Raw genomic sequence first — 25,939 nt, forward strand, 5'->3', positions numbered from 1 at the left:
GGCAAATCATTTAAAATCTATAAAACATAGATAATGAAGACCAATGGAAAAGTTGCCATTTTATGACTTACTAAAGGTGAACCACCCCTTGTGGCTTTGATCGGGGGAGAGGGGGTGGCCCGGGCAGGGGAGCAGGCTTGGGTCGGCGGGGCCCACAAGGACCGGGACCCACCGGGTTTTCTCCCAGTGCCCTACCAGCCCAGTCTGAACCTGTTGGGGGTATATCTCAGGGGTGGGCATAGGGCCCCCAGTGCAGAAATAGTGCAAGTGCCCCCAAAATGATTGGATTGTCTGAGTCTGTCTAGGTCCCCCCCCCTGCGAATATCCATCCACAGCCCAGTCCTTGTATCTATGATTCTGTCTGGGTCCCCCCCCCCCCGTGAATATCCATCCACAGCCCAGTCCTTGTATCTATGATTCTGTCTGGGTCCCCCCCCCCCCGTGAATATCCATCCACAGCCCAGTCCTTGTATCTATGGGTCTGTCTGGGTCCCCCCCCCCGTGAATATCCATCCACAGCCCAGTCCTTGTATCTATGGGTCTGTCTGGGTCCCCCCCCCCGTGAATATCCATCCACAGCCCAGTCCTTGTATCTATGGGTCTGTCTGGGACCCCCCCCCGTGAATATCCATCCACAGCCCAGTCCTTGTATCTATGGGTCTGTCTGGGTCCCCCCCCCCTGTGAATATCCATCCACAGCCCAGTCCTTGTATCTATGGGTCTGTCTGGGACCCCCCCCCCCCGTGAATATCCATCCACAGCCCAGTCCTTGTATCTATGGGTCTGTCTGGGTCCCCCCCCCCCCGTGAATATCCATCCACAGCCCAGTCCTTGTATCTATGGGTCTGTCTGGGTCCCCCCCCCGTGAATATCCATCCACAGCCCAGTCCTTGTATCTATGGGTCTGTCTGGGACCCCCCCCCCCCGTGAATATCCATCCACAGCCCAGTCCTTGTATCTATGGGTCTGTCTGGGACCCCCCCCCCCCGTGAATATCCATCCACAGCCCAGTCCTTGTATCTATGGGTCTGTCTGGGACCCCCCCCCCCCGTGAATATCCATCCACAGCCCAGTCCTTGTATCTATGGGTCTGTCTGGGACCCCCCCCCCGAATCATCCACAGCCCATTGTACTTGGGTCTGGGTCCCCCCCCGTGAATATCCATCCACAGCCCAGTCCTTGTATCTATGGGTCTGTCTGGGTCCCCCCCCCCCCCCCCCCCCCGTGAATATCCATCCACAGCCCAGTCCTTGTATCTATGGGTCTGTCTGGGACCCCCCCCCCGTGAATATCCATCCACAGCCCAGTCCTTGTATCTATGGGTCTGTCTGGGACCCCCCCCCCCCCCCCCGTGAATATCCATCCACAGCCCAGTCCTTGTATCTATGGGTCTGTCTGGGACCCCCCCCCCGTGAATATCCATCCACAGCCCAGTCCTTGTATCTATGGGTCTGTCTGGGACCCCCCCCCCCGTGAATATCCATCCACAGCCCAGTCCTTGTATCTATGGGTCTGTCTGGGTCCCCCCCCCCGTGAATATCCATCCACAGCCCAGTCCTTGTATCTATGGGTCTGTCTGGGACCCCCCCCCGTGAATATCCATCCACAGCCCAGTCCTTGTATCTATGGGTCTGTCTGGGTCCCCCCCCCCCTGTGAATATCCATCCACAGCCCAGTCCTTGTATCTATGGGTCTGTCTGGGACCCCCCCCCCCCGTGAATATCCATCCACAGCCCAGTCCTTGTATCTATGGGTCTGTGTGGGCCCCCCCCCCTCTGTAGTTATAACGAATGGCTGCAGGGATCGCACTGATTGGAGGAATAAAGCACAGACATATTGCTGCTGGAGCTGGATTGGATTATGCTACCCCCATAGTTTTGGGGTGAAGAGCACCCCGATATAAAAGCAATAAAATGCGCCCAATACACGGCGAGGGCTTCACATAATATTCCAGATATATAAATAGAACAGATGTCACTCAGAGTAATTACTGGTAACGAGAGTCCAATTAGCAGAGACACTGTGTCCCTACACCCGGGTCCCATGACGGTACCAGAACCGACCCAAGCTGCCTGTAGATTCCAGTCTGGACTCAGAAGCTGGATTCAGGAACAGATTTCTTCCTGCCCGCGGAGGCCGTATGGTACCGGAGCCTTTGCAGCGACCCAGTAGAGAATTTCTCGGTGGCCATTGGCCTGGGAGGCTGCTGGGAGGCCCCACCGTTCCTGTACAGGGAGACCGACCTCTTCAGGCCGAAGTCTGATTTGCTGTGGACATTGGATGAGCTGTGGGCTCTCCGGATATCTTGCTGGGGTTGGATCTTATTGGGCTCCTCTTTGGGCTGACGGGGCATCGTGCCACTAGTCCTGCCATCACCCAGAATGCCGTTGGCTAAGGAAGTCCTGGGCACGCCATTGGAATGCTCCAACCCACTAGAGTTTTCTGTCCCACTTTGCCTCCTGATCTCCTTCTTTACCGTGTTGGGTTTTACATTTATTGGCTGTCCTTCAGCTTCGGAAGGTTTGACCCTAGGATTGCTGCCATTTTTTATCACATTCCGTTGGCTGCTCTCGCCCTTCTTGGCCAATAATACTGGGCCTTTCAAGCCGTTGCCTAGATCCAGGGAGCTCATTCCTGACGCACAGTCCACGGCTGACCTTGCCTCCCTTTCTTTCGGCATTGCTGACCCTACCCCCGTTTGGGTGGCATTCAGAGTGCTTTCCCTCTCCTTCGGCCTCCCCCTCTGGGAATCCAACCTTGAAGATGATGACGGCGTTGGCTTTGAGGTTCCTCCTGCCCCGTTGACCCCTTGGGTTTTTGGAAGGTTTGCCTTTGCTTGTTGTTCTTCCTTTTCAGTTGTGGGAAGACCAGCCATCAGAGGCACAATGGGCTCATTGGTATACTTGGGTCTGCGTCCGGACTCCAGATACTCTACCAACTGGCCAGTCTCGCGCTTGGTTCTGTCCTTGGACCCAAAGGACCACCGTAACGGCATTGCCTTGCTGATACTCAGCTTGAGTTTTGAGGCTGAGGGCAGCTTCATACTTGCGCTCCTTCCCTTTATTCCCCGTGCAAATGGTTTAGACCCACCTAAAGGGAATATGAAGAACATTACACCTTCATCTAATAGTTGTAGAGGTGCCCTACAAGGGATTTCATAATGAACTGGACAAATAATTTAATAAAATTCCGCCGCTAAACGTCACTGCACTACTACTGTGGATGGGCGCTCACCTTTATCGGGGTGCTCCTCCTTCTCAAGGAAAACCGGGGAGTCTGGAGGCTGAATACGGTTGAAGCAGTTGGTGGTGGCCCTAGAGGCGAGACTTTCTCTCCTGCTGCCGTTCAGTCTTAGGATCCAATGGTCTGACACAGAGGAGCTCGTAGAACCTTGACCGGAACATGGAAGAACAAGATATTAGATTCCTATTGATGCCCCAGGGCAGGAAAACGGGGTACGGCTGTGCCAGGCCCAGAGAAGTCTTCTTCATCAGGAGGCAAAGTTACGCAAGTTGTGTAAGTTACATATAAAGTTACACTAAAACTTACACAATTTGCGTAACTTCCACAAAAACTGCCTAGAAACATAAGTAACTTGCGTATCAAGCAAAAGCCAAACCCCACTGCCCCCCAATGAATAAAACAACTGAAGGGAAACCCCCCCCGCCCCCCAAATGTACTGACTGACTTATTAGCTCATTAATTATCCATTGTAACTAATTATATGAACTGATTATTATAGAGTCACATCGGCTGTTTGTATTGGGATCTATTTACTGACTGATATGAGCGGCTCCTACATGAACTTTCCAGCAGGGGAATGACTGGTTATTATAGAGTCACATCGGCTGTTTGTATTGGGATCTATTTACTGACTGATATGAGCGGCTCCTACATGAACTTTCCAGCAGGGGAATGACTGGTTATTATGGAGTCACATCAGCTGTTTGTATTGGGATCTATTTACTGACTGATATGAGCGGCTCCTACATGAACTTTCCAGCAGGGGAATGACTGGTTATTATAGAGTCACATCAGCTGTTTGTATTGGGATCTATTTACTGACTGATATGAGCGGCTCCTACATGAACTTTCCAGCAGGGGAATGACTGGTTATTATAGAGTCACATCGGCTGTTTGTATTGGGATCTATTTACTGACTGATATGAGCGGCTCCTACATGAACTTTCCAGCAGGGGAATGACTGGTTATTATGGAGTCACATCAGCTGTTTGTATTGGGATCTATTTACTGACTGATATGAGCGGCTCCTACATGAACTTTCCAGCAGGGGAATGACTGGTTATTATAGAGTCACATCGGCTGTTTGTATTGGGATCTATTTACTGACTGATATGAGCGGCTCCTACATGAACTTTCCAGCAGGGGAATGACTGGTTATTATAGAGTCACATCAGCTGTTTGTATTGGGATCTATTTACTGACTGATATGAGCGGCTCCTACATGAACTTTCCAGCAGGGGAATGACTGGTTATTATAGAGTCACATCGGCTGTTTGTATTGGGATCTATTTACTGACTGATATGAGCGGCTCCTACATGAACTTTCCAGCAGGGGAATGACTGGTTATTATAGAGTCACATCGGCTGTTTGTATTGGGATCTATTTACTGACTGATATGAGCGGCTCCTACATGAACTTTCCAGCAGGGGAATGACTGGTTATTATGGAGTCACATCAGCTGTTTGTATTGGGATCTATTTACTGACTGATATGAGCGGCTCCTACATGAACTTTCCAGCAGGGGAATGACTGGTTATTATAGAGTCACATCAGCTGTTTGTATTGGGATCTATTTACTGACTGATATGAGCCACTCCTACATGAACTTTCCAGCAGGGGAATGACTGGTTATTATAGAGTCACATCGGCTGTTTGTATTGGGATCTATTTACTGACTGATATGAGCGGCTCCTACATGAACTTTCCAGCAGGGGAATGACTGGTTATTATGGAGTCACATCAGCTGTTTGTATTGGGATCTATTTACTGACTGATATGAGCGGCTCCTACATGAACTTTCCAGCAGGGGAATGACTGGTTATTATAGAGTCACATCGGCTGTTTGTATTGGGATCTATTTACTGACTGATATGAGCGGCTCCTACATGAACTTTCCAGCAGGGGAATGACTGGTTATTATGGAGTCACATCAGCTGTTTGTATTGGGATCTATTTACTGACTGATATGAGCGGCTCCTACATGAACTTTCCAGCAGGGGAATGACTGGTTATTATAGAGTCACATCGGCTGTTTGTATTGGGATCTATTTACTGACTGATATGAGCGGCTCCTACATGAACTTTCCAGCAGGGGAATGACTGGTTATTATAGAGTCACATCAGCTGTTTGTATTGGGATCTATTTACTGACTGATATGAGCGGCTCCTACATGAACTTTCCAGCAGGGGAATGACTGGTTATTATAGAGTCACATCGGCTGTTTGTATTGGGATCTATTTACTGACTGATATGAGCGGCTCCTACATGAACTTTCCAGCAGGGGAATGACTGGTTATTATAGAGTCACATCGGCTGTTTGTATTGGGATCTATTTACTGAATGATATGAGCGGCTCCTACATGAACTTTCCAGCAGGGGAATGACTGGTTATTATAGAGTCACATCAGCTGTTTGTATTGGGATCTATTTACTGAATGATATGAGCGGCTCCTACATGAACTTTCCAGCAGGGGAATGACTGGTTATTATAGAGTCACATCGGCTGTTTGTATTGGGATCTATTTACTGACTGATATGAGCGGCTCCTACATGAACTTTCCAGCAGGGGAATGACTGGTTATTATAGAGTCACATCGGCTGTTTGTATTGGGATCTATTTACTGACTGATATGAGCGGCTCCTACATGAACTTTCCAGCAGGGGAATGACTGGTTATTATAGAGTCACATCGGCTGTTTGTATTGGGATCTATTTACTGACTGATATGAGCGGCTCTTACATGAACTTTCCAGCAGGGGAATGACTGGTTATTATAGAGTCACATCGGCTGTTTGTATTGGGATCTATTTACTGACTGATATGAGCGGCTCCTACATGAACTTTCCAGCAAGGGGAATGACTGGTTATTATAGAGTCACATCGGCTGTTTGTATTGGGATCTATTTACTGACTGATATGAGCGGCTCCTACATGAACTTTCCAGCAGGGGAATGACTGGTTATTATAGAGTCACATCGGCTGTTTGTATTGGGATCTATTTACTGAATAATATGAGCGGCTCCTACATGAACTTTCCAGCAGGGGAATAACTGGTTATTATAGAGTCACATCAGCTGTTTGTATTGGGATCTATTTACTGAATGATATGAGCGGCTCCTACATGAACTTTCCAGCAGGGGAATGACTGGTTATTATAGAGTCACATCAGCTGTTTGTATTGGGATCTATTTACTGACTGATATGAGCGGCTCCTACATGAACTTTCCAGCAGGGGAATGACTGGTTATTATAGAGTCACATCGGCTGTTTGTATTGGGATCTATTTACTGAATGATATGAGCGGCTCCTACATGAACTTTCCAGCAGGGGAATGACTGGTTATTATAGAGTCACATCAGCTGTTTGTATTGGGATCTATTTACTGACTGATATGAGCGGCTCCTACATGAACTTTCCAGCAGGGGAATGACTGGTTATTATAGAGTCACATCAGCTGTTTGTATTGGGATCTATTTACTGACTGATATGAGCGGCTCCTACATGAACTTTCCAGCAGGGGAATGACTGGTTATTATAGAGTCACATCAGCTGTTTGTATTGGGATCTATTTACTGACTGATATGAGCGGCTCCTACATGAACTTTCCAGCAGGGGAATGACTGGTTATTATAGAGTCACATCAGCTGTTTGTATTGGGATCTATTTACTGACTGATATGAGCGGCTCCTACATGAACTTTCCAGCAGGGGAATGACTGGTTATTATAGAGTCACATCAGCTGTTTGTATTGGGATCTATTTACTGACTGATATGAGCGGCTCCTACATGAACTTTCCAGCAGGGGAATGACTGGTTATTATAGAGTCACATCGGCTGTTTGTATTGGGATCTATTTACCTCTGACGGAGCTGCTGGCTGACCACATGGGGATGGCGTTCCGCTTCTGGTAGAACAGGAGGTAGGCCCCTCGGGTACAGACGTCGGTCTCCTGGACGTGTTCCACGTTGCTGTCGTCGTAGCTGTACCAGCGGGCATCCAGGGAGTTCCGACAATACGCTGGCAGCACAAAGGGGTTATTAGCATGTTAATGCCCCACTGCTGGGGGTTAAAGCAAGTGACACGCTGGGGGTGAATCTCACCTGTGTAATGGCCTCCCTGCAGGCTGCCATGATGGTTGCACACCGCATACAAGTCATAGTGGACGTCCAGCTGCCCATTCTCCATTGGGGCATTTTTCCACGATGCCCACTGCCCCAGCATCCCCTTGCCCCCCTGGCTCCTCTTAACCACATGGGGCGCCATGTCCAGCCCCGCCAGGGGGAACCGCACCAAAGTGGACAGCTTGTTCCTGCGCCCCCCCACCTGGCGGAACCTCTTGAGATGGATGATGAGAATGTCGGGGAGAGTCCATAGGCTCAGTTTCACCGTGCCCTGCTGCAGAACCTTGCAATAAGGGCACCTCCAGGCGTCGTCGGGAGCCAGCTGGGACACAAAGGGTTAACATTACCAAAGCTTAGCAACATCATGCTCAGAGCTTATGGGCCTTACAGCAACTGCGCCCCCTGTTTTTTTTTTCCAAGGACATGGTGTATAGTAAGGCTGTTGCCTTATTATACAACCCACATCCCAGGAAATAGGGGCACAATGCAAAATGGCGGGCACAGGGCTTTCAACCCACATATGTAGAAAATCCCCCCCAAATCCTGTGCCACCCCTACATTAATACCCGGATCCCACTCACTGCTACATTACTATAAAGCCCCCTGTGAGACCCAGTACAGGTGGTTCTGATTATTAATCAGGGATCAGGTGGGATTTCCCTGCACAGACCATTGCCATTGTGGGTCCCTATTGGATCAGTAGTAGCACCGGGGGGGGGGATTCTCTCCAGGCGTCTGGGGCACCAATGTGGTGAGTTATATTTATTTCTCTTACTTATTACTGCCATTCTGTATTATTAACCTGTTCTGTGCTGGAACATTACTTCTGCTGGACACGGGAAACTCTATTAACCTATTGTGTAATGTTGTTCGGCTTCAGTTCAGCCGAAAAGGCCGATACAGGGCAACAGGGCTACACACATTGGCACCTAAATAGAAGGACCCACTTTGCCCTATACCAGTCACCCGTTACAGTACACTTTGGGGGGCTTCCAGCCCGTACTGGGCAGGTGGTTGCCACTGGGCCAATGAGCTGAACTCCATGACTACCACAGCCATAGTCAGTCCCATTGGCCATTATGTTACAGACAATGCCCTGAGCGCTACGGAGCCCTATTGAGTGTGGGTGAGTTTGTAGCCAATAAGAAGGGATTGGCTTTTAAATAGGAGTGTCAATTTGGCCCTGCTCCAGTGCTACATACCCCTGTACTGGGGCAGTTACTGTGCTGTAAAGGGACCCTGTAATGGTTATCACTGGGTATTCTTGGGTCTGGGGGGGGGGTTCATGATAAACCTATGGCTTGGTAAAGCTAAGCCACCATTTAACCAATGGGGGGGCACTATTTACAGCACAGCCTGGGTTCAGAATAGCCACTGTCTCCCCAATATACACAGCCGTCACTAGGGAACTAGTTATGTGTGGGTAGGTTAAGGTGCAAACACCCAGCTCCCAGTGTACTCAGCATTAGAGGGGATTGAGGTGCTCATACTGGTTTTCTCAGAAGGGACCCCGGTACCTGCGGGAAGGGACCCACCTGTTCCTCCTTAGTGTAGAGCTGAAAGCACTCGTCCAGGGTGCAACTCTGCTGCTGGTGCTCCAACTGCTGCGCCCGCACCGACTCGTCATCATGTACCACCTCCTCCTGAATGTTCCCGAACAGCCTGGGGGGCAAAGGCACAGTTATACCCCCTTATGTACTGACTGAGCCCCCCCTCCCTGCATGGCAAACTCTCTCCTCCCTCCCATTAACCAAAGCACACACCCATCACTGCACCCAAAAATATCAAAGGCCATTATATAAACCCCACCCTTACATTTTTTATTCACACGCCAACGATCAAAGTGATTGATTTCAGTACTTGCCCCTCCCCATTTAATTTCTGTTTCATTCTTTGTATCTAGTATAAATACATCTAAAGCAACTGGACTTGTTAGGTAGTCATTGAAGATGTTTCACTACTCATCCGAGCAGCTTCTTTGTGTATCCTTGTGTACAGTACCGTCCGGCCGACTACTCACCGTTCTTTGGTCTTTGGCTCCCATTCTATTGCCAGTTTGACATGGGGCGGCCCTCCTGCTCCGCTGAGCTGCAAAGCTCTATAATATACAGAAAACTATATTAGCACCAGTGTTATGTTAAGGGAGTTGCAGTTCCAAAAACAGCCACCGGGTGGCAGTCACTGCTCAGGGAGACATCTAAGTAGGGCCATTAATTACATGAAGTCAAACCATTTATTATAAAGATCAGATGTAAAAATGTAAGTGAACTCACCGCTCAATCGCCGGGTGCTGGAGTGGCCGGGGGTCTTTAGGACTCAGGTAACTTCCACTTGCAGGACCCCCAACAACCCGGATGTGAAAGAGTGCTGTTCCATTCTGCTAAAAGAATTCAGCAAGTGAAGAGTTAAACACAGCATGAAAGGTGTTGTGGTCCCTATATCTCCTGCACTTGCATGAAGAATTCTGATTGGTTCCCCATGGACTGCCCCAATTTTCAAAAAAAAAGGAGCCAGTGGGTTGTCTGGTCACAGTGTTTGTGAGTGGGTGCTGGGAGTCGCACTTTGTTGTATTTTTGAGCACAAATGATATATAATGTTCCTTTTGCTATTGCGCCCTAGGGCCAACCTCTTACCCTGCTGAAGCCATTTGGCTTACTGTGACCATCCTGCCCTACTGTCTCCCTCTTGCCCTACTGTCGCCCTCTTGCCCTACTGTCTAACCCTTGCCCTACTGTCTCCATCTTGCCCTACTGTCGCCCTCTTGCCCTACTGTCTCCCTCTTGCCCTACTGTCTCCATCTTGCCCTACTGTCTCCATCTTGTCCTACTGTCCCCATCTTGCCCTACTGTCTCCATCTTGTCCTACTGTCCCCATCTTGCCCTACTGTCTCCATCTTGTCCTACTGTCCCCATCTTGCCCTACTGTCGCCCTCTTGCCCTACTGTCTCCCTCTTGCCCTACTGTCTCCATCTTGTCCTACTGTCTCCTTCTTGTCCTACTGTCTCCATCTTGCCCTACTGTCTCCCTCTTGCCCTACTGTCTACATCTTGCCCTACTGTCTCCCTCTTGCCCTACTGTCTACATCTTGTCCTACTGTCTCCATCTTGCCCTACTGTCTCCATCTTGCCTACTGTCTCCATCTTGCTCTACTGTCTCCATCTAACCATACTGTCTCTATCATACCCTGCTGTCTCTTATCTTGCCCCACTCTCACCAGAATCCTGTAGATACTCACCTGGAGGAGCGCCTCATTCCTTAGAAGGTAGCGTAGCTTTCCCAGGATACACTGCTGCAGCTGCTCCCAGGATAGTGTGCTATCTTCTCTAACCAGCAGAGGGGGCCCAAACCTGCCCCAAAACAAAAGTGCTAAGTGAACACCCTGCCAGAGGTGCATGTAAATCATGTGACTGCAGGAGGGCCGCCTCGGTCCTTACCTGTTGGCCTGCTTCCCAGACCCCTCAGTGTTGCACAGGAGGAGTAGGATCCTGTCCGGATCAGCCAGGAACTCAGAAGATTTGGAGCCGGCTCCAGAGAACTTCTGGGCTTCGGGGTCCGGGTAGCGAGGGGAGGAGGGCAGGCTGCGAGGGTATCCTGGAAAGAACAAATTCTCATTTACCTTGAGATTGGTCCCATCAATTAATCTCAAATGGATAACTGCCCCCTTATTGCTGGACTATTGCCCCAACCCCTACTGAGTTCTGCCCCGTCACTATCTCCCTGATCACCTACCTGTGGGACGAGAGGGGCCACTGGCTTTGGGTATGGGCACGGGGGCTTGAAACGCATAGACTGGGTCTCCTTCTGCGATGGAGTTCAAATCTTCATCATCAGAGAACGAGCGCTGGAAGCCACTGGGGTACAGCTCCACCAGGATCACCTTGGGGGGCACAGACTCATAAACATTTGCCCTGGAACAGGCCTTAGTGCCCCTAGCGCTTCCATTCTGTATAGATACAGTTACACGCCAACAGCCCACCCATTCACCCAACAGCCCACCCATTCAGCCAAACTAACCCACCCATGCAACCAAACTAACCCCCATGCACCCAACAGCCCACCCATGCACCAAACTAACCCCCATGCACCCAACAGCCCACCCATGCACCAAACTAACCCCCATGCACCCAACAACCCACCCATGCACCCAACTAACCCCTATGCACCCAACAGCCCCCATGCACCCAACTAACCCCATGCACCCAACTAACCCCCATGCCACCCAACAGCCCACCCATGCAGCCAACTAACCCCCATGCACCCAACAGCCCACCCATGCAGCCAACTAACCCCCATGCACCCAAAAGCCCACCCATGCACCCAACAACCCACCCATGCACCCAACAACCCCCATGCAGCCAACTAACCCCCATGCAGCCAAATAATCCCCATTTGCCCAACTAACCCCCATGCAGCCAAATAATCCCCATTTGCCCAACTAACCCCCATGCAGCCAAATAATCCCCATTTGCCCAACTAACCCCCATGCAGCCACATATGCATTCATGTAACAAACAGAAGCCATGAATCCCATGTGTGCATATGGCCCTGGCTAGGAGGCTTAAGGTGCCCATACACGTTGGCGAGGTCGCCTAGAGAGCGGATCTTCTCCCCATATCCCCACCTACGGGTGGGCGATATCGGGTGAATTTAGGCTAATTCGGTTGTTTTGCCCTGGGGCCAAACGATCGAATTATAACGGTGACAATGGGCGCAGTCGGTTCGGGGACCTCATCAACTAGCCAATGCGGTCCCTGAACCAACTAAATCTTTTAACCTGCCTGATCGATATCTGCCCAATTTCAGGCCAGATATCATTCAGGTATGGCCGTCATTCCTGCCCCTAGACGGGCTGATACCCCTACAATCGACCCGTGTATGGCCACCTTTAGTCTGCTGGCCAGAAGCCATTCCCGTAGGGACAGTCCATGTACTACCTGATCCGGTGCCATGTTTCCTTCATCCGCAACCATCTTGCGCAGGGATGTCACTGTACCCAGCAGGGGCACCGCCAGTCCGACACGTACAAAGCGCTGCTGCTTAGTTTGGAAGACTAATGTGAGGTTCAGGGCTCTGGTGGGGAGAATGGGAGAATGTGTATCTGGTACTGCCCTTGTCTGTATTGCCCTACTGTCTCCATCTTGCCCTACTGTCTCCATCTTGCCCTACTGTCCCCATCTTGCCCTACTGTCTCCATCTTGCCCTACTGTCTCCATCTTGTCCTACTGTCTCCATCTTGCCCTACTGTCTCCATCTTGCCCTACTGTCTCCATCTTGCCCTACTGTCTCCATCTTGCCCTACTGTCTCCATCTTGTCCTACTGTCTCCATCTTGCCCTACTGTCTCCATCTTGCCCTACTGTCTCCATCTTGCCCTACTGTCTCCATCTTGCCCTACTGTCTCCCTCTTGTCCTACTGTCTCCATCTTGCCTACTGTCTCCATCTTGCCCTACTGTCCCATCTTGCCCTACTGTCTCCATCTTGCCCTACTGTCTCCATCTTGCCCTACTGTCTCCATCTTGCCCTACTGTCCCCATCTTGCCCTACTGTCTCCATCTTGACCTACTGATGGACTTGTCACTGAGAGATGTGGAGTTCGGTACCTGGTCTGGCGCAGTGGGAGGGGCAGGGAGACACACAGGAAGGGGTCAAATGTGTCGCTCTGTCTGTGACAATGGGGACATGTGAGGGACGATCTGAAATGAAGCAGATAACAGTTTATCCCTATAGAGTCACTGATATATACATTATATATATGATGTGCCCAACAGAGGTGCCTCTAACCCTGTCTGTGCCCAACAGAGGTGCCCTTAACCCTGTCTGTGCCCATCAGAGGTGCCCTTAACCCTGTCTGTGCCCAACAGAGGTGTCCTTAACCCTGTCTGTGCCCAACAGAGGTGCCCTTACCCCTGTCTGTGCCCAACAGAGGTGCCCTTAAACCTGTCTGTGCCCATCAGAGGTGCCCTTAACCCTGTCTGTGCCCAACAGAGGTGCCCTTAACCCTGTCTGTGCCCAACAGAGGTGCCCTTACCCCTGTCTGTGCCCAACAGAGGTGCCCATAACCCTTTCTGTGTTGTGCCCAACAGAGGTGCCCTTAACCCTTTCTGTGTTGTGCCCAACAGAGGTGCCCTTACCCCTGTCTGTGCCCAACAGAGGTGCCCATAACCCTTTCTGTGTTGTGCCCAACAGAGGTGCCCTTAACCCTTTCTGTGTTGTGCCCAACAGAGGTGCCCTTACCCCTGTCTGTGCCCAACAGAGGTGCCCTTACCCCTGTCTGTGCCCATCAGAGGTGCCCTTAACCCTGTCTGTGCCCAACAGAGGTGTCCTTAACCCTGTCTGTGCCCAACAGAGGTGCCCTTACCCCTGTCTGTGCCCAACAGAGGTGCCCTTAAACCTGTCTGTGCCCATCAGAGGTGCCCTTAACCCTGTCTGTGCCCAACAGAGGTGCCCTTAACCCTGTCTGTGCCCAACAGAGGTGCCCTTACCCCTGTCTGTGCCCAACAGAGGTGCCCATAACCCTTTCTGTGTTGTGCCCAACAGAGGTGCCCTTAACCCTTTCTGTGTTTGTGCCCAACAGAGGGTGCCCTTACCCCTGTCTGTGCCCAACAGAGGTGCCCATAACCCTTTCTGTGTTGTGCCCAACAGAGGTGCCCTTAACCCTTTCTGTGTTGTGCCCAACAGAGGTGCCCTTACCCCTGTCTGTGCCCAACAGAGGTGCCCTTACCCCTGTCTGTGCCCAACAGAGGTGCCCTTACCCCTGTCTGTGCCCAACAGAGGTGCCCTTACCCCTGTCTGTGCCCAACAGAGGTGCCCTTAACCATTAACATTACACATGCCCAACAGAGGTGCCCTTACCCCTGTCTGTGCCCAACAGAGGTGCCCTTACCCCTGTCTGTGCCCAACAGAGGTGCCCTTACCCCTGTCTGTGCCCAACAGAGGTGCCCTTACCCCTGTCTGTGCCCAACAGAGGTGCCCTTACCCCTGTCTGTGCCCAACAGAGGTGCCCTTAACCATTAACATTACACATGAAGCCATGAATAAACTCTTATTCTTTTGCCCAAACTGGTACTGATGTGGTAATAGCTGATGTGGGGCCAGCTAAGGATTGTGGGTAGGAGTAATTATAGGTGGAGGTGCTGCCCATTCCCCCAGTGGGGGGTGAGTGTGAGTCAGGGCTCAGGAATCCACAGGCAGATAAGGGAGAGAGACTGGCACATTCCTCACATACCCGCTGCCCTGCCCGACTATGAGATCCTGGGAACACAAGCTCTAATCTGCCCTAACAGTAATGGTGCTCGGGGCAATATGGAGTGTTTCTTAGCTCTGTGGGCAGTGCCAAATGCCCCAAATTGCCCCTCAGTTAACTTTGAGTATTGTATCACCCCTCCCACGGGGCAGCGCCACAATCTCATTTGTGCTGGGAATACAGAATAAGTTTCAGCAAACTCCCTGCATTTGGGGTGTTACACAAACTGGGGGGCACTAACCTCTCCCCTCTCACTGGCTCATTCCTCTGCTATAATGTTACCCTCTCCCATCTGATCCCTTCTGCCCTCTTCTGTCTTTTCCTTTCTCTGCACCTTTATCTGCTGCCCCCAATCCATTCCCCCCCCCCCAACTGTTTGGCTTTACTCTCCTCTCCCCTTCCCCTCTCCCCCCATTTGTCTCTCTACTCCCCGAACCCCCTTTCCCTTCCCCTCTCCCCCCATTTGTCTCTCTACTCCCCGAACCCCCTTTCCCTTTTCCTCTCCCCCCATTTGTCTCTCTACTCCCCGAACCCCCTTTCCTTTCCCCTCTCTCCTTCTGTCTCTCATCCCCTCTCCTTTCCTTTTCTATTCCCCCCCCCAACTGTTTGGCTTTACTCTCCCCTTCCCCTCTCCCCCCATTTGTCTCTCTACTCCCCGAACCCCCTTTCCCTTCCCCTCTCTCCTTCTGTCTCTCATCCCCTCTCCTTTCCTTTTCTATTCCCCCCCCCAACTGTTTGGCCTTACTCCCCCCCATCCTCCCTCTTCTCCCCCCTTCTATATTTCCCCTCTCCCCCCATTTGTCTCTCTACTCCCCGAACCCCCTTTCCCTTCCCCTCTCTCCTTCTGTCTCTCATCCCCTCTCCTTTCCTTTTCTATTCCCCCCCCCAACTGTTTGGCCTTACTCCCCCCATCCTCCCTCTTCTCCCCCCTTCTATATTTCCCCTCTCCCCCCATTTGTCTCTCTACTCCCCGAACCCCCTTTCCCTTCCCCTCTCTCCTTCTGTCTCTCATCCCCTCTCCTTTCCTTTTCTATTCCCCCCCCCAACTGTTTGGCCTTACTCCCCCCCATCCTTCCTCTTCTCCCCCCATTTGTCCCTCTACTCCCTGATTCCCCATTATTCTTTTTTCTGCCTTGCCCTGGGGTTAATGATGGATAATGGGACAGATAAGGAAACCCGCAATGGGGGACAATAGAATTTTGACCCCCTTGGTCTCTCTGGGCCGTACCTGTACTGAGCCTGGAAATGCTCCTGAACAAAGCTCTGGCTGCCCCCCGGCTCTGGAGACTGGGAATGGACCACTTGGTTCTGCTCAGCGCCAGCCTGCAGGGGAAATGGAAGCAGAAGTCAGTAACGCTCAGGAGCATGGGGGCCACGTGTAGAACCCAATACCCCCAGTTATGGCAGGGTGGGTAACTGGGTATATAGACTGCAGATATATCTGTATACGGCTTCTTCTTTTCTATAGTGGCAACTGGCATTCCCACTGTGGGGGGGGGGAACATAAGGATGCCTCCCACGCGGAGCTTGTGTACCCCCGTTACCCGTATCTGATAGCAGGAAGCAGAGATGCCAGCCAGCCTCTGGGTACGGTGCCATGTTCCTGAAGGAATCTGGCGCCAAGCTCAGGGAGATAAAGCTGCGGCGGCACAAGGAGCTGACACTTTTAGCCAAGGCCGATGTGTGGAGTCAGAACCCACGGCTGGCGCCGCGCTAAATGTGACTGTTAGCTCCCTGGCAAAGCTGAAGTTTCTAAATATATGTATATTTTCCCAGGGGCACTAGCTGGCAAGCGACTGTGTGAGGCGGGTAAAAAGAACAGACTGTATCTGCTGAGAAGGGTGCTGCCAGTCTGTGCCAAGTGCAGAGGCGGGCACACACATTTCCTAAGGAGAATAAACCGTTTATCCATCTGCCTTGCACGGCGCTACTGTGGCACAAACTCACTGGCCATACCCTCAGGGCATCTTGTCCAAACTCCCCCTTTTGTGTGTGTGTGAGGGTATTAAACACAACCTGATCTTGCCCTACTGTCCCCATCTTGCCCTACTGTCCCCATCTTGCCCTACTGTCTCCATCTTGCCCTACTGTCCCCATCTTGCCCTACTGTCTCCATCTTGCCCTACTGTCCCCATCTTGCCCTACTGTCTCCATCTTGCCCTACTGTCTCCATCTTGTCCTACTGTCCCCATCTTGTCCTACTGTCTCCATCTTGCCCTACTGTCTCCATCTTGCCCTACTGTCTCCATCTTGCCCTACTGTCTTCATCTTGCCCTACTGTCCCCATCTTGCCCTACTGTCTCCATCTTGCCCTACTGTCTCCATCTTGCCCTACTGTCTCCATCTTGCCCTACTGTCTCCATCTTGCCCTACTGTCTCCATCTTGCCCTACTGTCCCCATCTTGCCCTACTGTCTCCATCTTGCCCTACTGTCTCCATCTTGCCCTACTGTCTCCATCTTGCCCTACTGTCTCCATCTTGCCCTACTGTCTCCATCTTGCCCTACTGTCCCCATCTTGCCCTACTGTCTCCATCTTGCCCTACTGTCCCCATCTTGCCCTACTGTCTCCATCTTGTCCTACTGTCTCCATCTTGTCCTACTGTCTCCATCTTGCCCTACTTTCTCCATCTTGCCCTACTGTCTCCATCTTGCCCTACTATCCCCATCTTGCCCTACTGTCTCCCTCTTGCCCTACTGTCTCCCTCTTGCCCTACTGTCCCCATCTTGCCCTACTGTCTCCATCTTGTCTTACTGTGTCCATCTTGCCCTACTGTCTCCATCTTGCCCTACTATCCCCATCTTACCCTACTGTCTCCATCTTGCCCTACTGTCCCCATCTTGCCCTACTGCCTCCATCTTGCCCTACTGTCCCCATCTTGCCCTACTGTCTCCATCTTGCCCTACTGTCCCCATCTTGCCCTACTGTCTCCATCTTGCCCTACTGTCTCCATCTTGCCCTACTGTCTCCATCTTGCCCTACTGTCTCCATCTTGCCCTACTGTCTCCATCTTGCCCTACTGTCCCCATCTTGCCCTACTGTCCCCATCTTGCCCTACTGTCTCCATCTTGCCCTACTGTCTCCATCTTGCCCTACTGTCTCCATCTTGCCCTACTGTCTCCATCTTGCCCTACTGTCCCCATCTTGCCCTACTGTCCCCATCTTGCCCTACTGTCTCCATCTTGCCCTACTGTCCCCATCTTGCCCTACTGTCTCCATCTTGCCCTACTGTGAGGGGCCCCAAGTCCATGCAGCAGTGTTAGTTGCCCCTGAGGTTGGACTGGGTTGCTGGTGAATGTGGGGGGCACGTGAGTCGGACACTGGCACATAAACAAGTGTTTGCCCGATGCCCACGTGGGTGCCCTGCCTACGGCTCGGTGCTATTTGGAGGATGAGATGACGTTAGCGGTTGCTAAATTAGTGGCTGAAGTCGGACAGATGGTGTCACCCCGACCCACGGGCCCCGTCACTGCAGGAATATTTGTCATGTAAATACTGATCCAGGAAGTGGTGATGTCATGGGAGTGAGGCTGCGGGCTGGGTCGGCTAAACCACCAGGACCGGCCCATTTGTGGGAAAATAATGTTCCCTGTGTGACTGCCAAACCCAAGCACTGTTTCAGGGCCCTGGCTGTCAGAGCATGCTGGGAGATGTAGTTCAGACTGCAAGGTCGTTCATCCCCTGCCCTATATCTTTATATAATATAGTTGCCATTGACTTAAAGATCCAAACATGCAGCTCTTTGCCCAGTTCGGCAATCTATGCACTGGAGCTTGATATCAGGCAGGCAGGACTCCAGGGGGGCCCCATACATGGGCCCCGCCTGCAGCGTTTATTAGCCAATGTATAGCCGGCGTAACAGCTGCCAACCAATCACATCTTTGCTTTCATTTTCTAACCTGTAGCAGACTGATCAAATCTAATTGCTGATTGGTTGCTATAGGTAACTGCTCAGGATTATTATTATTACTACGGGTGGCAGAGGATTCTGGGAGTAGTGGATCTTGTTCACACTGATATATAGACTGCGGGGGGGTGTTATCTGTCCAGTGGAGCGCAGGAGATACAGACAGACGCAGCTCTAAGCCCCTCCCTACGCGGGTAGGACGTGAGCTCCGTGGCGCAGCGGGGGGGCTAGTTACACGCATGGGAGAATCACAATTAGTCTGATCCACTGCCCTAATCCTGGGATCAGTCACACAGTCAGCAGGGGGGCACCCAAACACCCGGGGGGGGGGGTAATAGCCCATGTCTACTCAGCAATCATATTCTCCTGGCTACTAACTGGGCAACATGGGCTAACCCCACCCCCTCTCCGGCAGCCCCCTTGTGTCCTACCATCTCTGCTGAGAGGCTGATCTTCTTGCAATCTGGATAGCCATATGCCCTAGGGGCAGTTGGGGCTCAGTGTAGTTGCTATGGCAGCTCCGACATTCCTGCAGCCCTCCAGGTACTTTCAGTTCCCAGCAGCCCACTCACAGCCCATCCCTAATGTAAATACAGTCACTGTACAGTTGTGCAATAAGGGGCGGAGCCTATGCTGAATGCAATCACTGTGCCATTCTCCCTTGTATTGTGTTTTTGCACTTGGTTTCCACGCTCCTCGCTATATTATGTTACACGTGAGAGGCGCCGAGCCTCCCCTGTGAGCACAATTCCTGCACTCCATAGGCCAAGTGCCCTGTACAAAGTCTTAAATGAGCTGTGAAAAGCTGAAATCCCACAAGAAAGCCAGTGGAGTGGATGTAACTGAGTGGCTGCTTCGCTGCACTGCTGGTTCTGACTCCTGAAACAAAGTAGCAATGTACTGAAGGAGAAAGTTCCTCACAATTACAATTTCTTCAATTATGTGGGCCAAGTTGCCCTTTATCTGGAATTAACAGCGCTGCAGAATATGTTGGTGCTTTATAAATAAATGTTAATAATAATAATTAGGAATGGTGGTGCTGTTCTATTGCAGCCCTATGGGAAACACTGGCTGAGACTGGTGGGAAGTGGTACTGCAACTAATCCCGCAGCCGGGCCGGTAATGAGCAGGTTTGGCCGGCTGGATCCGCAGGAGGCAATTAAGTTGGATTTAGCGCATCTTCGCTTATAATTAAGGCCGGATTTGGCACTGACGAGGGAACAACTTCTCTAAGGGGGGCAACTGTGTGTGCAATGGGGGGATTAGTATTAACCCTTACGTTCCTATAGAGAGCGGCTGGAACATTCCTATGGATTAGGGGGGGTTAGAATGAGGGGACCCTGACACAAAGGCACTGAGGGTGGCACCGTCTGTCATGGGGCAGATTTAACTACCCCCCCCCCCCCCCAACGGCTTGACTCACATCAAAGGGGGCACAGATGGAGTCATGACAAGGCAGTATCCATTGGGAACAGGATGGGGCAGGAAAAGGAAAGATAATGGCTTCAAAGCTCATCACCTACCCCCCCCCCAAACAGATACTCCCGCCCCCCCAAAATCCACTCCTGCCCCCACAGCTTCTCCTGCTTTGTTTCCAAACATACAGACTGATTTTCCTTCCTCGCAGAATAACAGCAGCGCTGTCTCACTTTATGGCAGGGGCTGCAGATAGGAACTGCTGGTCCCATAGCTACAGTAGGACAGTCTGGATGTCCCATTAGACCCAGTATTGGTCATTCTGGGTGGCCCGGTGCCCCTACCCCTAAGTGTCTGGGTCGCACTAAGAGCTCCCCCTCCCTCCATTCAGATTGACCTTTCAGCCAATGGAATGTATCCGTGCTATCTGACCAATCATGATGAAGATCAAATTGGTCACTCTCCGCCCACTTGACCTGTACCCCCTGCCTTGCAGAGCACCTATCAGGATTAGTTACCCTTTGGCTGAGGCTTTTCCCAGACTTGGGCCCCCCAGTAGAACCCCAGTCTGACCCTGCGTCTCACCTTGGCCTTAGCCTTCTGGCCACACGTGGCATTGAGATCTTCATGGACCCGGTCCAGCAGCCACAGCAGGAATTCCAAGGCGTCATGCTGGGAGTTTCCCCGGAACTGGGTCCCGTATTTGGAAACAACATTCTGGGGAAAGAAAAAGGATAGATGGGTAATGAGTATGACCCAGGTTGTGCCAGGGCGGGGGGGGGGCAGTAGGGCACAATTAGTCACAATTAGGGGCACACAGTGCCACCCTGTAGCGCTTACACACAGGCACAGCCAATGGGATGGAGAGGAACTGGGACACATTCCCCAGAGGGTACACCCACATCCTTCCCTAGTGACTCAGGGGCCACAGGGCCCCAAGCAGCACTCACACCTACTCATTATAGTCATTAATTAGGGAAGCCAAATCCTCATTCCTGGGTGACAGCACCAATTAGTGGGTCTATTTATATTAATGACTAAGTGCCAGCCCGGCCCATTGACTGGCACAGCCAGGGCTCGTAGTAATGGGCTACTTGTAAATGGTACTAAGGGGTCGGTCCCCCCTAGGCCCAAACTGTACTAATGGCACCGATGTGTTTATGGGTCAGTCCCCCCTAGGCCCAAACTGTACTAATGGCACCGACGTGTTTATGGGTCAGTCCCCCCTAGGCCCAAACTGTACTAATGGTACCGACGTGTTTATGGGTCGGTCCCCCCTAGGCCCAAACTGTACTAATGGCACCGACGTGTTTATGGGTCAGTCCCCCCTAGGCCCAAACTGTACTAATGGCACCGACGTGTTTATGGGTCAGTCCCCCCTAGGCCCAAACTGTACTAATGGCACCGACGTGTTTATGGGTCGGTCCCCCCTAGGCCCAAACTGTACTAATGGCACCGACGTGTTTATGGGTCAGTCCCCCCTAGGCCCAAACTGTACTAATGGCACCGACGTGTTTATGGGTCAGTCCCCCCTAGGCCCAAACTGTACTAATGGCACCGACGTGTTTATGGGTCAGTCCCCCCTAGGCCCAAACTGTACTAATGGCAGTGACGTGTTTATGGGTCAGTCCCCCCTAGGCCCAAACTGTACTAATGGCACCGACGTGTTTATGGGTCAGTCCCCCCTAGGCCCAAACTGTACTAATGGCACCGACGTGTTTATGGGTCAGTCCCCCCTAGGCCCAAACTGTACTAATGGCACCGACGTGTTTATGGGTCAGTCCCCCCTAGGCCCAAACTGTACTAATGGCAGTGAGGTGTTTATGGGTCAGTCCCCCCTAGGCCCAAACTGTACTAATGGCACCGACGTGTTTATGGGTCAGTCCCCCCTAGGCCCAAACTGTACTAATGGCACCGACGTGTTTATGGGTCAGTCCCCCCTAGGCCCAAACTGTACTAATGGCACCGACGTGTTTATGGGTCAGTCCCCCCTAGGCCCAAACTGTACTAATGGCACCGACGTGTTTATGGGTCGGTCCCCCCTAGGCCCAAACTGTACTAATGGCACCGACGTGTTTATGGGTCAGTCCCCCCTAGGCCCAAACTGTACTAATGGCAGTGACGTGTTTATGGGTCAGTCCCCCCTAGGCCCAAACTGTACTAATGGCAGTGAGTGTTTATGGGTCAGTCCCCCCTAGGCCCAAACTGTACTAATGGCAGTGAGTGTTTATGGGTCGGTCCCCCCTAGGCCCAAACTGTACTAATGGCAGTGATGTGGGGTCAATTGGGGCACTGTCTATGGGGTCAATTGGGGGCACTTTCTATGGGAGGTACTGTCTATGGGGGCATTGTTTATGGGGGGTACTGTCTATGGGGGCAATTGGGGGCACTTTCTATGGGAGGTACTGTCTATGGGGCATTGTTTATGGGGGGGTACTGTCTATGGGGGCACTTTCTATGGGAGGTACTGTCTATGGGGCATTGTTTATGGGGGGTATTGTCCATGGGGGCAATTGGGGGCACTTTCTATGGGAGGTACTGTCTATGGGGGCATTGTTGATGGGGGGTACTGTCTATGGGGGCAATTGGGTGCACTTTCTATGGGAGGTACTGTCTATGGGGGCATTGTTTATGGGGGGTACTGTCGATGAGGGGCAATTGGGGGCACTTTCTATGTGGGACACTGTGTATGGGAGGTACTGTCTATTGGGCCATTGGGGGCACTATTTAACTATATAAAAGCAGTCATTTTTTTTTAATGGGGTGTATTAATTGGGGTGTGGCCACAAAAGTGGGCGTGGTCAACAAAATTTGCTGCGCTGTGCGCGCCAAATCTTTTTGTCCCTCTTTTCTTTTTTCAAATGTTGGGAGGTATGCACTTACACACACTTACACACACTTACACACACTTACACACACTTACACACACATACACACACTTACACACACTTACACACACATACACACACATACACACACATACACACACATACACACACATACACACACTTACACACACATACACACACATATACACACATACACACACACTTACACACACATATACAAACACAGACACACAAAGTGGCGGAACCGGTTCTGCGCTCCCAGCCAGAGAGAAGCCGTCAGACCTACTAGGGATCAGGGGGAGGGACCAGCACCGGCCCATCCTGTTCTGTGAGACTGGGGCCATTGTTACTGCGACTCCATTCACAGTTCCCAGTGCCACCTATTAACCCCTGCCCTGCTGGTGTTACACACACACCCTGGGGCTATTTACTATCTTTAGGAACAGAGAGAGAATACACAGGGGGCACATTGGTATTATAAACCAGCACATCAGAACCTCTCCAGAGATACAGTGTATCAATAGATCTGCCGCCCAGCAGAAGTGGTACCAGTGGTATTGGGGGGGGGTAAAAGTGACTGACATGTGAGTGAGTCAGCCCAATAAATAGTGACTGTCTGTGGCACCTTACAGCCCCCCTGGCATTCCCAGTACCCAGAGGCACAAACAGCCCCCCCCCAGCCCAAAAAATAGTGACTGTCTGTGGCACCTTACAGCCCCCCTGGCATTCCCAGTACCCAGAGGCACAAACAGCCCCCCCAGCCCAATAAATAGTGACTGTCTGTGGCACCTTACAGCCCCCCTGGCATTCCCAGTACCCAGAGGCACAAACAGCCCCCCCCCAGCCCAATAAATAGTGACTGTCTGTGGCACCTTACAGCCCCCCTGGCATTCCCAGTACCCAGAGGCACAAACAGCCCCCCCCCCCAGCCCAATAAATAGTGACTGTCTGTGGCACCTTACAGCCCCCCTGGCATTCCCAGTACCCAGAGGCACAAACAGCCCCCCCAGCCCAATAAATAGTGACTGTCTGTGGCACCTTACAGCCCCCCTGGCATTCCCAGTACCCAGAGACACAAACAGCCCCCCCAGCCCAATAAATAGTGACTGTATGTGGCACCTTACAGCCCCCTGGCATTCCCAGTACCCAGAGGCACAAACAGCCCCCCCCCCAGCCCAATAAATAGTGACTGTCTGTGGCACCTTACAGCCCCCCCCCCCCCCTGGCATTCCCAGTACCCAGAGGCACAAACAGCCCCCCAGCCCAATAAATAGTGACTGTCTGTGGCACCTTACAGCCCCCCTGGCATTCCCAGTACCCAGAGGCACAAACAGCCCCCCAGCCCAATAAATAATGACTGTCTGTGGCACCTTACAGCCCCCCCTGGCATTCCCAGTACCCAGAAGCACAAACAGCCCCCCCCCCCAGCCCAATAAATAGTGACTGTCTGTGGCACCTTACAGCCCCCCTGGCATTCCCAGTACCCAGAGGCACAAACAGCCCCCCCCCCCAGCCCAATAAATAGTGACTGTCTGTGGCACCTTACAGCCCCCCTGGCATTCCCAGTACCCAGAGGCACAAACAGCCCCCCCCCCCCCCAGCCCAATAAATAGTGACTGTCTGTGGCACCTTACAGCCCCCCTGGCATTCCCAGTACCCAGAGGCACAAACAGCCCCCCCCCCCAGCCCAATAAATAGTGACTGTCTGTGGCACCTTACAGCCCCCCTGGCATTCCCAGTACCCAGAGGCACAAACAGCCCCCCCAGCCCAATAAATAATGACTGTCTGTGGCACCTTACAGCCCCCCCTGGCATTCCCAGTACCCAGAAGCACAAACAGCCCCCCCCCCCCCAGCCCAATAAATAGTGACTGTCTGTGGCACCTTACAGCCCCCCTGGCATTCCCAGTACCCAGAGGCACAAACAGCCCCCCCCAGCCCAATAAATAGTGACTGTCTGTGGCACCTTACAGCCCCCCTGGCATTCCCAGTACCCAGAGGCACAAACAGCCCCCCCAGCCCAATAAATAATGACTGTCTGTGGCACCTTACAGCCCCCCCTGGCATTCCCAGTACCCAGAGGCACAAACAGCCCCCCCAGCCCAATAAATAGTGACTGTCTGTGGCACCTTACAGCCCCCCTGGCATTCCCAGTACCCAGAGGCACAAACAGCCCCCCCCCAGCCCAATAAATAGTGACTGTCTGTGGCACCTTACAGCTCCCCTGGCATTCCCAGTACCCAGAGGCACAAACAGCCCCCCCCAGCCCAATAAATAGTGACTGTCTGTGGCACCTTACAGCCCCCCTGGCATTCCCAGTACCCAGAGGCACAAACAGCCCCCCCAGCCCAATAAATAGTGACTGTCCTGTGGCACCTTACAGCCCCCCTGGCATTCCCAGTACCCAGAGGCACAAACAGCCCCCCCAGCCCAATAAATAGTGACTGTCTGTGGCACCTTATAGCCCCCCCGGAATTCCCAGTACCCAGAGGCACAAACAGCCCCCCAGCCCAATAAATAGTGACTGTCTGTGGCACCTTACAGCCCCCCTGGCATTCCCAGTACCCAGAGGCACAAACAGCCCCCCCCCCCCAGCCCAATAAATAGTGACTGTCTGTGGCACCTTACAGCCCCCCTGGCATTCCCAGTACCCAGAGGCACAAACAGCCCCCCAGCCCAATAAATAGTGACTGTCTGTGGCACCTTACAGCCCCCCTGGCATTCCCAGTACCCAGAGGCACAAACAGCCCCCCCCCCCAGCCCAATAAATAGTGACTGTCTGTGGCACCTTACAGCCCCCCTGGCATTCCCAGTACCCAGAGGCACAAACAGCCCCCCCAGCCCAATAAATAGTGACTGTCTGTGGCACCTTACAGCCCCCCTGGCATTCCCAGTACCCAGAGGCACAAACAGCCCCCCCCCCAGCCCAATAAATAGTGAGTGTCCGTGGCACCTTACAGCAGCCCCCCTGGCATTTGCCAGAACCAACAGATTGCCAGTCCGGGCCTGTTCTAGGCCTCAGTAGAGTCAGGCCACTGATAGGGTGGGGGGGCATATTCCTATGTGTGTGTGCCCGTGCCCAGGGGGCGCCACCATGATGATCCCAAGGATCAACCATGAGATTCAGCCAATGAGAGAATACAATGTTACTGGTACTATTA

The 25,939-nt window shown here is 52.1% G+C and overlaps 1 protein-coding gene across 2 annotated transcripts in view; it reads right to left on the bottom strand.

Annotated features, from left to right (window-relative positions):
* Nucleotides 1-1,882: 1,882 nt before the first annotated feature.
* Nucleotides 1,883-25,939, bottom strand: part of usp43 (ubiquitin specific peptidase 43) — a 31,383-nt gene continuing 7,326 nt past the window's right edge. Inside the window, exons 2-15 of one of the 2 annotated variants that reach the window (XM_031894491.1) lie at nucleotides 20,516-20,647; nucleotides 15,837-15,931; nucleotides 12,966-13,058; nucleotides 12,300-12,435; nucleotides 11,095-11,242; nucleotides 10,800-10,956; nucleotides 10,601-10,712; nucleotides 9,640-9,743; nucleotides 9,387-9,464; nucleotides 8,902-9,028; nucleotides 7,346-7,688; nucleotides 7,104-7,262; nucleotides 3,235-3,390; nucleotides 1,883-3,090 (exon numbers count right to left, since the gene is read on the bottom strand). In XM_031894491.1, coding sequence (XP_031750351.1) covers nucleotides 2,093-3,090; nucleotides 3,235-3,390; nucleotides 7,104-7,262; nucleotides 7,346-7,688; nucleotides 8,902-9,028; nucleotides 9,387-9,464; nucleotides 9,640-9,743; nucleotides 10,601-10,712; nucleotides 10,800-10,956; nucleotides 11,095-11,242; nucleotides 12,300-12,435; nucleotides 12,966-13,058; nucleotides 15,837-15,931; nucleotides 20,516-20,647 — 2,838 coding nt within the window. In that variant the 3' untranslated portion in view covers nucleotides 1,883-2,092. Of the gene's footprint in view, nucleotides 3,091-3,234; nucleotides 3,391-7,103; nucleotides 7,263-7,345; nucleotides 7,689-8,901; nucleotides 9,029-9,386; nucleotides 9,465-9,639; nucleotides 9,747-10,600; nucleotides 10,713-10,799; nucleotides 10,957-11,094; nucleotides 11,243-12,299; nucleotides 12,436-12,965; nucleotides 13,059-15,836; nucleotides 15,932-20,515; nucleotides 20,648-25,939 lie in introns of both variants that reach the window. The other variant, XM_031894490.1, reaches the window with a different exon arrangement.

Source organism: Xenopus tropicalis, chromosome 10 (assembly GCF_000004195.4).
Source record: "Xenopus tropicalis strain Nigerian chromosome 10, UCB_Xtro_10.0, whole genome shotgun sequence".
In the NCBI taxonomy this organism is placed as follows: domain Eukaryota; kingdom Metazoa; phylum Chordata; class Amphibia; order Anura; family Pipidae; genus Xenopus; species Xenopus tropicalis.